General features: G+C 49.3%; 1 protein-coding gene across 1 annotated transcript; it reads right to left on the bottom strand.

The window, feature by feature from the left end:
- Window positions 1-353: 353 nt before the first annotated feature.
- On the bottom strand, window positions 354-2,287 carry LOC125547665 (phenolic glucoside malonyltransferase 1-like). The gene is made up of 2 exons (XM_048711475.1): window positions 1,401-2,287; window positions 354-1,333 (listed from the first exon to the last, which is right to left on the bottom strand). The coding sequence occupies exons 1-2, from the start codon at window positions 2,103-2,105 to the stop codon at window positions 647-649; spliced, it is 1,392 nt and encodes a 463-aa protein (XP_048567432.1). The 5' UTR covers window positions 2,106-2,287; the 3' UTR covers window positions 354-646.
- Window positions 2,288-14,671: the final 12,384 nt, after the last annotated feature.

Here is a 14,671-nt window from a genome sequence, read left to right as displayed (position 1 = left end):
ATCTCAACTCCATGACTTTGCAAGTTTATATGTTCAAGTATTTGTAAGAGTGTTCATCAGTTTGAAAAATGCACATGATTTCAAATATGTTCAAGTATTTGTAAAAGTGTTCATCAGTTTGAAAAATGTACATGAATTTTATATGTTCAAGTATTTGTAAAAGTGTTCATCAGTTTGAAAAATGTACATGATTTCAAATATGTTCACACTTTAAAAAATGTTCCGATTTTAAAAATTGTTCATAATTTCACAAAATTGAGAGTAATAGTGTATCTCGGTGACAAAGTAAAATATGGCCATTGCCATTGAAGATTATGTATTTTTTGGTTGCAAGGCGCGGGTTCTTTTGCTAGTACAATTTTGAATTTGATGTCTAGGGCACATCTAGATGTGATCTAGTTATTACATATCTAAGTGAGTGAATCAAACATAAAGTAAAAGAAAAAAGAAAAAATATCCACACGAATCTCGACGTAAGATCAATGACATAGAACTTAGATGTGTAATACTTATGACACATCTAAATGTGCTTTAGCCAAACTGAATTTTATATGTCGTGGGAAACAAACAAGATCTCAACTCCATGACTTTGCAAGTTAGATTAATTCCCAACAGCGCAAGGCCGGACGGGCCCGTGAAAATTTATCTAGCCGAGGATGCAGGCCTTGAATGCGTCCATGTGCGCCGGGTTCATCGACACGGAGGCTTGCACCTCGCCATCTCGGCGGCCGCCGACGAGCACCATCTCGCCGTCATGGTTCATGGACACCAGCTCCACGCGGGCGGGCTTCCCGAACCCGAAGTCAGCCGCCTCGTAGGCCCGGAACCGAGGGCTCGCCGCCACGTTGGTCAGCCGCTGGAACGGCAGCCGCATCAGCTTCTGCATCCATCCCTTGTCCGTCCCGGACAGCGGTGCCGCCTCCATCTCCGCCACCGCGGCCTGCACAGCCCGCGCCGCGCGGAGGATGCCCGCCTGGCCGAGGAGATCCGCCGCGTCGGCGCAGCTCGCCAGGCACGCGCGCACGCAGTTGCCGAGGTAAGCCTCGCTCACACGCGGGTCGAGGCGGGAACGCAGGTCGGCGAGGAACGCCAGGTACGTGTCGTCCCCGGCGCCGAGCCCCTTGGAACGAACGAACGCCGTCCAGCTCAGCGCCGCCAGCGCCACGAACGTCGACACTGGTTTCGGCTGGGGCGCGTCGCCACCGGCGGCAGTAGCCTCGGCGGAGGCGAGGTCGTCGATCCGCCGCCTAAGCGACCGGATCTCGTCCGCGCCGAGGTAGAACGTTCGACGCGCCAGCAGGAACCGCTGGCTGAAGTCGTACTGCCCCCTCACCTGCGAGGATGTATGCCAATGTCAACAAAACACAAGGCTCGCTTCGCTTGATGGCTCCGAAAATTACCTTTGGGAGATTGGGCGCGACGGTCTTTAGCATCTCGCGGGCGAGCTCGTCGGCGTTCGGGTGTGAGATGACGTCGCGGCTGTAGTGTGGCGGGCCGAGGACCTTGGTGACTGGGGAGCCCTCGCGGGCAGCAGAAGACCAGGCCTCCATGAATCGCCACACGGCGCGTCCATCGGCGACTGCGTGGTGCACAGACAGGCCGACCGCCAGGCCGGCGCTTAGACGAGTGGCCTGTACTGACAGCACGGGCGCCGGGAGCACCCGGGCATCGAGCTCCGGCACGAGGCTCAGGAATGCGAGGGTGTCGTGCGCCTCGTCGCCAGCTAGACGATGCACATCCATGCCGCCCTCGGCCTCGATGAAGGCGACCCCGGCGTTGGTGCAGTCCACGAAGGCGTCCCCGGTCTCCACCACGTACTCCAGCGTCCCCGCCAGGGGCAGGTAGTGCGCCAGCGTGTCCGCGAGAGCGCGCTTGAGTCGCTCGACCACCGCCTGGAAGCCGTCGTCACTGCCGCCATCCTCCCCAAGCTGGTACAGGAACACCCGCTGGATCGGCGGCAGCACGACCCATAAGGAATCAAGGAAGGAAAGTTTCACACGTTCCCCGCGCTGCCCCTGCCCGAGCACCGACGGCGCAACCCGGGAAACGGCGACAGCCCGCACGGGCGCGGCCTTGGCGGCGGCGTGGGAGCTTGCCTCGTCCATCCCAACCGGCCGGCACCGCACTTACCGGTTGTTCGCCGGAGAGCTAGATGGGTATGAAAAGACTGATAGATGCGCCGCGCTCTTATAGCGGTGGTGGGCGTCTTCTTGGGCAGGCACAAGGAAGACGGAAGCTGGACCTACGATGAGAACAAAACTGGATGATCCGGCGTTACGCATGATATGCGGTGGTGCGGTCTGCGGTGGAATGGAATACGTGCCGGGTGTGAACACATCCTGACATAGCCACCCACCGAGGCGGCAGGCGTTACGCATCCAGCTGTGCTCATTACTTGTAAGATACTCACTCCGTTTTTCATCTATATAGAGCATCTACAGGCGTGGACAGTAGATCTGACCCCTCAAACGTCAACAAATCCGTTCGGACGCGTTTGTGGACTGTGATCAGTCATGTCTTAAATTTGTTTCTCTACATTGAAATACCTCATACTAGAAACCTTAGATTCATAAAAAAGTATACAAATGATATAATCCACGTACGACGTAGATCAACTACACGCTTTTATGTCATGCCAACACTTCTATAAAATGGCATAACATAGGAGGGTTTTTGACACTGCTTATGTTATGGAATGAAGGGAGTAGATACCAGCTGGTTCATGGCCGGAGAGTACAAGGTTCGCTTGGAAAAGACAGCCTGCTTTTATTCATTTAGGACGATAAAAAGGACAGCTAGCGTGGCTGATTAGAAGGTTCCTACCTGCGGTGGACAAATGTCTGTGTGTGTGTCTATGAATGCTTCTAGATGGAATGACGCCGGCCAGAGATGGGTTACTGATACGGCCGGTGCTTTGGTCAGAGATTACGTCAATCATCGGGACACGACAGAGAGTAGTCCAACAATAGATAAATAAGGTTAGGAAAATAGAGAAACGGGCGCGCGTCTTGCCGAGCCGTTTTATTTGTTGGGCGTCTGCTTAGTGTGTGTGTGTGTTGTTTCTTGCTTTTGTATTTCTCAGTATTGTTGCATTACCCCATAAGAGCATCTCCAATGGGTGATGCAAATTTAGGATTGTAAAACTAGTCATTGTACAATTTACAACATCAAAAAATTGATTTTTATATCTTCAAAAAAGTCCCAACTCCAACGATGATATATATTTGGTGATATAAAATTCCTACTCTAATAGATGATGTATTTCAAGATGTAAAACTAGTTGGCGTGAGCGCCGGCGGTCGAGCACTGAGAGACAGGAGGAGCGCCAGCGGACAGAGCGGCGGTAGAAGGGGCACCGACAGCCAAGCGATGAGAGGCGGGTGGTCGAATGAGGCCGCGGGAGCTCGAATGGCCGGTGGCGCGGCTGGTAATCAAGAGGCCGATTGGTCGCGACGTGGCGACGGTCGCGCGGCGTGAGAAGGTTGAGTCTGGTGGGGGTGTGATGCTCGAATCTGGCGGCGGGGCGGCGGGGGGAGCTCAAATCACGCGGCGGTGATTCGGCAGCGGAGAAAGCGGCCAGTTCAGCCGATTTGGAGACGGGCAACGCCAGAACCGGCGGCGGGGGCGGTGTAGTGGTCCTATCTGGCAGCGGAGCGGTGACAGCGTGGTCCGGTGGGCGAGCGGTGTGGTGGCGGAAGTGCGGCGGGACGGAATCAAATTGGTGTCTCGTCAGCGACTAAGGCGGTGTGGCGGGAGGTGGGGATAGCCGGAGGGATCGCAGTGAGGACAGGGATGGAAGGACGGGCGGGGGCTACAATGTTTCCGGCCAGGGGACGAAAGTGCGCGGGCGTCAGGAAGGCTCGGGGATCTGAAATGAAGCGGCGGTTGGCGGTTGATGCGCGCCTGAAATTTTACATCAGCTGGGAGGTGGAGATGCAAATTTGCATCTTCAAGTGTGGCATTTTACATCACTAGAAGGAGGTGATATAATATTTTTGCATCTACATCATCTGTTGGCAGTTGTGTCTTGAAGTAGCGATTTTTGCCTTCATGATGTAAAAGTTAGTTATTTTAGCATCTACATCTTCTTTAAGAGATGCTCTAAGGGCCCAGGTTAGCAAGTCTTGCTATGAGGTGGAATTGTTAAGATTATATGTCAAAGATATACATCTCGCATGATTTGTCGGGTCATGCTCTTTTTCATCCTAAATACTAGTTACTTTTTTAGAAGAAGGCTTGAAATGAGTCTGGACTTGAATTAATGTCAGGAATTACATCACTCTTACAAAGAAAATGAACGACTGAAACTGGTACAAAGAAAATGAACCATTACAAGCATGCTAGAATCTGGAGCACTAAGAACTGAGCTTGAATGGAGATGCACTCCTCACGAAGGTACCAATTGAGATGTGGGAGACTAGGCAAACTAGGAAGAACCATCACCGGAGACAGCAGATCGAGTGACTAGAGGAGCACAACAACTGCCTACTCTATTCCGAAGGGGAACCCTTTCCCCTTGCCTTGGCTCGAAAGGCGCCTTACCATCAGAAAATAGAGATGCTCACCCGAGAGCTAGCTGAGTGACATCCTTGCCGCAGCGACCAATCAATGTCCTTAAATCGATATGCAAGGTACCAGATGTCTCTCTTACTATCTACTGGATACAAGCTTGGATTACAAGCAACAATGAAGCTACAGGATTTGAGGAATCAAAAAGAACAGAAAGAAGAGGACCAGAGGTAGGAGAAGGGAGACGTCATGCCGAAGCCGTGATACACTGGATACTCTCTTAGTTGTTTCTCTAGGGGTTACTTGTAGTCGTGCTAGTTGCCGAATGGGCCAGGCCCAAGTGCGGGCCCAAAGGACTGGCCCTTGTAGGAAAGACTCCTAACACAATCACACCTTGCTAGCCACGCCTCCGCTTTCAAAGAACAACCAAGCGGAGTTGGAAAGCTTCCAAGAGCGCCCTCCATCGAACGAGGCGGCTGTCACCGAGAAGGACGAAGAGCAGCGCTAACCAGCGATGTAGCCGGGCCACAACTGAAGGACCGGTGCTTATAGCTTCCGGCACTATGGGTAGGATGACAGTTGGGTGTATAGATCTGATCAATAGTTGTCCATGGTTCATGGTGCAGACTGTCGACATAATCAAATATATTATTTTCTTTCAAACGGTAGTTTTATTTATCTATCTATATCAAATATTCCATCGATTTCAAAATATAATTTTTAGGTTTGTCCCAAGTCAAACATCTTTTAAGTTTAACCAAATTTATTCATAAATATACAAACATTTAAAGCACCAAATTAGTTTCATTAGCACTCGCAAAAAAAAGTTTCATTAGATTCATCATAAAATAAATTTTCATGTTGTATATATAAATTTAAGCTTATAGATCTTAGTATTTATATGTAGATGATTAAACTTAAAAATTTTAACTTCCGACAAACCTAAAACTTTAAATATTTTTGCGTCAATCGCTCTAAGATAGACCAACATGCATGCAGGCGCGAGGAGTGCGTTAATGAAGTGGACTCAATCGCAGCATGTGTAGGGTGAGAGTTGAGTGTACAGATCTGAGCACTAATTGCCCATATGGTCCAAGGAAGATTGGTCCAAGCTGCTGACTCTGCGTGATCGTCAATGATCGATCGATTGGATCAAATGCATTAGTGAATTAATGGGCATCAAGGGGAAAAAAAAAAAATTGCTGGGCATCAGATCACTTGCTTCCATCAGACCAACTCGTTGGATCTGCTAGTATAGTTCTGCGTGTTGTTGGATTGCTTGCTTAATTAAGTGTGCCGTGGTAACTGCTCCCGCTGAGTTTGCTCCAGTATCCTCGCTAACTGCCTCTCTCTCCTGCCGTTTGTTCATTCTCTGAGTAGATTCCATTGGATTTTTACTGAACGTGCAGCCCACAAATGCAGCCTTGTATGCTTCCTGTATGATTAAGTTTGCTTTCAATATCATCGCAAAAAAAAAAGCTTGCTTCCAATGAAGTGCTTCCTTTTATGAGACCAAGACCCCTCTTGCCTGGGGTTTGTCTACGCTACTGGGACAGCTGCCGAACTAGCTGTCATCTCAGCAATCGCCCGCCCAGTTAGAACAGATGGGTTTAGGGTTTTGCGTGGGATTACATCCACCTCACATCTTAATATATAGATGATCAGATTACATACGTATACATGTACAAATACGATATATGCAAACTAGACCTTATTTTACATGCCCCCTCAATTTGAACTACATACAAGATTCAGATTTGTTCTGAAGCAGTCTAGCATCTCACGGGTAGCGGGTTTAGTAAATACATCCGCTAGCTGATCATCTGTTGAAATGAACCTGACCTCCAATGCACCTGCAGCTACTCGTTCCCTCACAAAATGAAAGTCAATCTCTATGTGTTTGGTCCGAGCATGGAACACTGTGTTTGTCGTCAGGTAAGTTGCCCCTAAATTATCACACCATGATATGGGTGTGCGCTGTTGTGTAACTCCAAGTTCTATGAGAACCGAGTTTAACCAAATGGCTTCAACCGCGCCATTTGCCAATGCCTTGTACTCTGCCTCGGTGCTAGATCTTGAGACTGTAGGCTGCTTCTTTGAACTCCAAGATATAAGATTGGGTCGAACAAACACAGCAAAGCCACCCGTGAAACGTCTGTCATCAACACAGCATGCCCAGTCTGCATCAAAGAATATACTAACTCCAGTAAAACGTGACTTACGAATGCGTAGTCCTATGTCTAGCGTACCTTTGACATACCTAAAGACACGCTTGACTGCTTCCCAATGAATCTTCGTAGGCTGGGACAGAAACTGACACACCTTGTTCACAGCAAAGGAGATATTGGGACGGGTAAGTGTCAAATACTGAAGTGCTTCAACTATACTGCGATACCTGAAAGAGTCATCAGTACTCAGCAGTGCACCACTGTGACGTGAGAGGCTCTCGGATGTAGCAAGTGGAGTGGAAGTGAACTTGCAATTCTCCATGTTGACGCGATGAAGAAGATCAAGCACATACTTCTTATGCGTCAATGTCATGCCCCCTGAATGAAAGGACGCTTCCAATCCAAGGAAGTACTCCAGCCGACCCAAGTCTTTGATGGGAAAACTAGCAGACAAGGACTGCACAAGGCGATCAACCACAACAGGTGTAGAACCAGCAATCACAATATCAGAAACATATACCAGCATGTATATCTGAATAGCACCATGTGAAAAGATGTACAAGGACGCATCTGCATTGGAGGCACCAAAACCAAGCTGTGAGAGACGCTTACTCAACCAAGCATACCAGGCACAAGGTGACTATTTGAGGTCGTAGATAGACCTCTGGAGTTTGCACACATGAGAGGGATAACGAGCATCCTCAAAACCGGGGGGCTGCTGCATGTAGACATCTTCGGCCAAAATACCATGGAGAAAGGCATTACGCACGTCAATCTATAGAAGGGTCCACCAGCGGGACACTGCGAGAGAGAGGACCAGGCGAACCGTGGCAGGCTTCACCACTGGGCTAAAAGTATCTCCATAGTATATCCCTTGTTGTTGAGTAAAACCGCGAGCAACAAGGCGATCTTTGTGCCTGTCGATAGAACCATCTGGACGATGCCTGGTCTTAAAAATCCACTTGCGGCCCACAACATTAATACCGGGAGGTTGAGGCACCAACACCCATGTGTTCGTGTGACGAAGAGCGGCGAATTCGTCAGACATGGCGGCACACCAAGCGGGTTCGCCAAGAGCATCACGATGAGAAGTCGGCGCGGCGAAGAATGCATGCCGACGAGAGTCGTACCGAACCGTGCCATCAGTGTATGTCGTGTACTTGTGGGTATGATCACGGTTACGTGTGACCATGGTATGCCCTTGAGCTGCATCGCTGGTAGATGGTGGCGGCGGCGACGGAGACCCGACCAGTGGTGTCGCAGCTGAAATCTCTTTAGCGACAGGCGACACGGGCCTGGGCAAGGCAGTGGACTGGGCTGGTCCAGGCGACGCGGGAGAGCCAGGCGGAGACGGCAGCCCGGGAGACGCGGCCGGCGACCCGGCCAAGACCGAAGCGGCGGGCTGGGCCGAACCAGACGATGCGGGGAACGCAGCCGGTGACCCGGCCGGGGCCGCGGACTCACTAGGGGGCGGGGCAGATGGGTCAGCCTCGGGAGGCGTGGCATGCACGCCCGATGCATGCATGTCGATCACACCGGCGGGCGCAGGTGCAGCGACGATTTCCTGGGAGGACAACAAAGCAACATCTGCAGGTAACAAGTCAGGTGACAAATATGACTGGTCGTATTTCCACACATGGACATCTGAAACTGGTTCATTAGATGGAAAAGTGAGTGCATGCTCAAGAGAAGCAATGTCAACCGAAACACCTGGGTTGGAGTAAGGAAAAATTGTCTCGTCGAAAACAACGTCACGAGAAATATAGATCCTCCCCGAGGTGCGATCAAGACATTTATAGCCCTTATGCAGAGGGCTATAGCCAAGGAATATGCATATCTTGGAGCGGAACTCAAGCTTGCAAGCATTGCACTTGCGAAGACTAGGCCAGCAATCACACCCAAAAATTCTAAGAGATGAATAATTGGGCTGAACATGAAACAGGTGAAACAAAGGCGTGTCCTTGTTGAGAACCGGAGTGGGCATACAGTTGATGAGGTAGCATGCCGTAAGAAAAGCCTCATCCCAAAACCGAAGTGGAAGAGACGAGTGCGCAAGTAAGGCAAGGCTGGTCTCACCAAATGACGGTGTTTGCGCTCGGCAAATACCGTTCTGCTGAGATGTATGTGGACACGACACACGATGAGAGATGCCCATGCATTGAAAATAGCGATGGAGTTTGTGGTATTCACCACCCCAATCGGACTGAACGGCCTTGATTTTACAATTCAAAAGGCGTTCGACATGAGCTTGAAAATTATAGAAGACTTGCTCAACATCAGACTTGTGTTTAAGCAAATAAATCCAAGTGAAACGCGTGTAGTCATCAACAAAACTAACATAATACTTGTAGCCCCCCCAAGAAGCAATAGCGGGACCCCAAACATCTGAGTGTATTAATTCAAGAGGTACAGTAGTGACATGATAAGACGTAGAATACGGTAGTTGATGACTCTTAGCATGCTGACAGGCATCACACACTAATGGTGAATTATTTGAGCTAGAACACGGGCGATCATGGCTTCGAACAATGCAGGTGACCACATTATTTGTAGGGTGACCTAGACGTTGATGCCATTGCGTTGACGAAACTTGAACACTGGATGATTCATGGCGAGATGATGAGGACGATGCACGAGCAAAGGGAATCGGGTAGACCCCCCTGAATTCTACCTTGAAGAATGATGTGCCCACATGCCAAAGAAAAGACGATGGTGAAACTCAACAAACATGTCATTATCACAAACAAGGCAACAACAGTGATTTCAGCTTCTTCTGGTTCCTTGCAAGCTTTCAAGCGTTGCCCACATGCCAAAGCAACCACTCCCTGGTTTGTTCTGACAATAATTCCAGTCATGGAATCGCCTTTTATGGACCAGGACAATGCCTTAGAATTTAATTTCCATATGCCTTCAGCTGGCGGTCCCCACTTGCAACTCTCTGCATGCGTGTTCATCGTTGCCCTTGAAGCTGATTGGTCTGCATGTGTCCCATCGCCTACAGCGTTCTTGTGGATGTTTTCGACGAGCAACTCCTCGGGCATCTTCCCCTTTTCAATTTCCGCGCGTCACTACTCTATTGAGCCAGGCTCCTGATGGCGAACCATGTGGGCATCTTCCTCATGTTCAGTGAGCTCAGTGCCTTCCGGTCTTGCTCAGCATATTTAATCAAGAAACCCGCTGATTGGCAAAGCTTTTCCCTCTGCATCGATGCAATCATCGTGTAGCCACCATGCCTACCAAAGAAGCAGTAAGACTTTTCTCCTTACCTCTGCATCGCATTTGCCCAACAGATTCTTGAGCTAGTCAACACCAATTAGACGGAACTGGTCCTCATCCGGTAAATCCCAGTGGGTTCTCATTTTCTCACGAAGTGCCTGGGCCTTTGTGAAGTTAACTGTTGCATGGAATTCGTCCTCCAGCTCCCTCCCACGTATGTTGCAGATGTTATATAGCTCCTTTCCATTTATTTTCCTTGGTGGGTAGTGTTTTAGTCGCCACTCACCACGAGAAAATCCTTACCTTTTCTGGTACCTTCGCTTTCCATATGAGATCCCAGCTGCTTCTATTTTCCACGTTATTAGTCGAGCAACGCAACACACCCGCCTCTCTATTTTCCATTGCTTCTATTTTCCATGAAAAGCTTCTATTTTCCATTGCTTTGCTATTTGAGCTTTGCTCCCAGCTTGTATGCACTTCAGACAATAAACACACTCGTCTCTCTTCATGGCAAGCAACACAGTCCTCAACTCTGCATCCAGGGGTTCTAATATTGCAAATTTCTCCAGCATCATAGGTGTGAAGGAGTTGATAGATCAGTGCCACGTCCTATTCTCTACTGCCCGGTTTCATTAGCTGTTTCACCCACCTTAACCTCGTCTGTCTCTTAAATTTTGTTACTTTCAATCTGCATTTTCTTGGCACCCATTGGTCTCTCTGAATCTGAATTTTCTTTCCATCTCCCACTCTCCATATCAAAGCTTTTTTCAAAAGCTCAAGGCAATGTTCGATGCCCTTCCAAGCTTGTGAAGCATCTGAAGCTAAAACAGTATCGAGGAGGTCCCCTTTAGGATAATATTTTGATTTGAGAACCCTTGCACAGAGGCTATTCGAATTCTGAATTCGGCGCCTACTTTGCCACACAAGGAGGACTTGGTTGAAGATCAGCATATCACGGAAGCCAATACCTCCTACCCTCTTGGGTTTGATCATACGTTCCCAAGACATCTAGTGTACTTCTCTTTGTCCTTCATCTTCTCCCTACAAAAATTCTTTGACGAGTCGCCCATATTTATCATAGAAACCCACTGAGAATTTGAAAACCCCCAAAGCAAATGTGGGTAGAGATTGAACTATCGATTTGACATGGACCTCCTTTGCAGCAAAGGACATATGATACTTTCATTTTCTTCCAGTGTTGGAAGTCCAAGGTAGTTACTTTCAAAGGTAGAGGACTAACAATCGAGGATATTCTTTATTTCCTCATGTAGTGCACTAGGATAGTGCTCACTAAAAAATATAGAGCACTTGCCACTGCTCAACGGTTGGACTGTACATTTTTTAAACATGGTAAGCGCCCTTTTGACCGCCCTGGCCTGGTCAGAAGATGCCTTGAAAAATACCAAGCTATCATCCTCAAACAAGAAGTTTGAAATGCAAGTACTGTTGCGTGCCACTTTGACCGGTGAGATACTACCCGCTTGAACCTCCCTGTTAAAAATTGTGGTGAGCCAATCAGCAACAAAAAGAAACAAATATGGGCTAAGGGGGTCACTTTGTCTTAGGCCTCTTGATGGAAGAAACTACTCCAACACTTCCCCGTTCAGCTTCACCAAGTACCGGACAGATTTAACACACCTCATGATCCAGCTAATCCAAAGTGCATGAAAACCGAACTTTTCCAAGGCTCCTTCCAAAAAGTCCCAATCCGCTCTGTCATATGCTTTGGCGAGGTCCGGCTGATATGCACAGTGTTTGTATGTGGGTTCTTGCTTTCTTGGATTTTATGAAAGCACTAGAAGGCTGCTATTTCTTGAGCTTGCGTTGGTTTTTTCCTTGAAGAGGAAAGGGAGATGCAGCAAAGTAGAGTAAGTGTTTCCTTGAACTTTTGAGAACCAAGGTATCAATCCAGTAGGAGACAACGTTCAAGTCGCCGAATACCTGCACAAACAAACACCAATTTGCACCCAACGCGATAAGGTGTTGTCAATACCTTCACGGTTATTTGCAATGTGAGATCTGATAGAGATTAATAAACGGTAAAGTAATATTTTTGATTTATGGAACGGAAAGTAACACTACTAGGGAAAACCTTATACACAGAGTGTTACCAGTAGCGCTTGTTAAAATGAGGCGCTACTGCTACTTAGCAGTAGCACGTCTGCTAGAACGGCGCTACTGTTACCCGCTTAGCAGTAGCGCGGCAGGAACAAAACGCGCTACTACTATAATTGCCACACCGTTCCCGACGTGCTAGGTATAGTAGTAGCGCCCTTCTACGAACAGCGCTACTACTACGAAATTTAGCAGCAGCGCGTTTTGCCTCCCCACGCTACTGTTAAAGCTATATTCACCTAACCCCCCGCGAGGTCTGATTCCCTCTCCTCTGCTTCCTCCCCCAATTCCTCGTCGCCTCCACCACGCCGCCGTCTCCCCCGACCCCGCCTCGCCGCCGTCTCCCCCGACCCCGCCTCGCCGCGCCTCGGTGCGGCCGTCTCCCCCGACCCCATCTCTCTCCCGCCCCCCTTCCGATCCCTCTTCTCTGCTTAGTATGAATCCTAGCTATTTTAGTGCTAGTTAGTATGAACCCTAGGCTATTTTTAGTGCTAGTTAGTTAATTACTTATATTGTTATTAGGGCAGTAATTCCTAGGTACTAGTTAGTTAGTAAGAACTAGGTACTAATTAGGTATTAGTTTATTTTTATTTATAGTAAGTTTATTTTTAGTAAGAACTAATTGAATTAATAGAACTCGTTGGTAAGAACTTGTTGCTATTTTTTAGTTAAAGCAATTTTTCCCGCATCGACGTCGACGATGCCTCTCCCGCATCCTCGTCATCAAGTCGGCGGAGGACAACACCTGATTGACTAGATGGGCCATGTCTGGGACTGGGCTCCGCCGGGGTGGTATTGGGAGGCGCAGGTTGGTGAGGAGCCAGCCTGTCGTTGACCCGAACCTTCTTTGGTGGCGGTCGCGTGGGCCAGTGACGGTCCAGAGGCTCGAGGACCCCGCGGAGGTGGTGCGTCACCGTGTCAGTGAGGAGGACGCGCATGTCCGTCGCTACTTGTTTGCGTTGGAGTACAGGTTCTCCAATACCTGGCAGGTTCTCCAGGGATCTCACTGGAGCTATGATCCCGTGATGGTTCCTTCTCTGTGGATGTCCACCGCCCGCGCCGATACCCGTCGTGTGCTAGGGTTTTAGTTGTATTAGTGATGTTATATGTATGACACTATTCGGGATGTATTAGTGATAATATTCGACGATGTACGGACGCATGAGATGATTTACTTACTTTCGCTTATTGAATGCATGCTAATTTGAGTCCTATAAGATATTTTGAAATGTATATCTTGTGTTGCTCAAATAGGATATGTGCTTGCCCAAGTGGCCGGTCATGTTTGCAGGTTACTGTTGGGGAACGTTGCAGAAAACAAAAAATTTCCTACGGTTTCACCAAGATCCATCTACGAGTTCATCTAGCAACGAGTGATCGGATTGCATCTACATACCTTTGTAGATCACGCGCGGAAGCGTTCAAAGAATGGGGATGAGGAAGTCATACTCGACGTGATCCAAATCACCGGAGATCCTAGCGCCGAACGGACGGCACCTCCGCGTTCAACACACGTTTGGTCAGCGTGACGTCTCCTCCTTCTTGATCCAGCAAGGGGGAAGGAGAGGTTGATGAAGATCCAGCAGCACGACGGCGTGGTGGTGGATGCAGGGGTCACCGCAGCAGGGCTTCGCCGTTCTACTGCGAGAGGGAGAGGTGTAGCTGGGGAGAGGGAGGCGCCAAGACTCAAGGGTGCAGCTGCCCCTCCCCCCCTTTTATATAGGCTCCCCTAGGGGGGCGCCGGCCCTAGGAGATGGGATCTCCTAGGGGGGGGCGGCGGCCAAGGGGTGGAGTGCCCCCCAAGCCAGGTGGGGCGCCCCCCCACCCTAGGGTTCCCAACCCTAGGCGCATGGGGTGGGCCAAGGGGGGCGCACCAGCCCACTATGGGCTGGTTCCCCTCCCCACTTTGGCCCATGGGGCCCTCCGGGATGGGTGGCCCCACCCGGTGGACCCCCGGGACCCTTCCGGTGGTCTCGGTACAATACCGGTGACCCCCGAAACTCTCCCGATGGCCGAAACTGCACTTCCTATATATAATTCTTCACCTCCGGACCATTCCGGAACTCCTCGTGACGTCCTGGATCTCATCCGGGACTCCGAAAAACTTTCGGGTTACTGCATATTCATTATCTCTACAACCCTAGCGTCACCGAACCTTAAGTGTGTAGACCCTACGGGTTCGGGAGACATGTAGACATGACCGAGATGGCTCTCTGGTCAATAACCAACAGCGGGATCTGGATACCCATGTTGGCTCCCGCATGCTCGTTGATGATCTCATCGGATGAACCACGATGTCGAGGATTCAAGCAACCCCGTATACAATTCCCTTTGTCAATCGGTACGTTACTTGCCCGAGATTCGATCGTCGGTATCCCAATACCTCGTTCAATCTCGTTACCGGCAAGTCACTTTAGTCGTACCGTAATGCATGATCCCGTGACCAGACACTTGGTCACTTTGAGCTCATTATGATGATGCATTACTGAGTGGGCCCAGAGATACCTCTCCGTTATACGGAGTGACAAATCCCAGTCTTGATCCGTGTCAACCCAACAGACACTTTCAGAGATACCCGTAGTATACCTTTATAGTCACCCAGTTACGTTGTGACGTTTGGTACACCCAAAGCACTCCTATGGTATCCGGGAGTTACACGATCT

The sequence above is a fragment of the Triticum urartu genome, chromosome 3, assembly GCF_003073215.2.
Source record: "Triticum urartu cultivar G1812 chromosome 3, Tu2.1, whole genome shotgun sequence".
NCBI lineage: Eukaryota > Viridiplantae > Streptophyta > Magnoliopsida > Poales > Poaceae > Triticum > Triticum urartu.
Note: the sequence above shows the minus strand (reverse complement) of the source record. Positions and strands in the feature narration are given on the sequence as shown.

Excerpts from the sequence above, each read along its gene's own strand:
- LOC125547665 (XM_048711475.1), bottom strand. The coding sequence starts at position 2,105 with ATGGACGAGGCAAGCTCCCACGCCGCCGCCAAGGCCGCGCCCGTGCGG. Across the intron at positions 1,334-1,400 it reads TCGCGCCCAATCTCCCAAAG|GTGAGGGGGCAGTACGACTT; the intron begins GTAATTTTCGGA and ends ACATCCTCGCAG.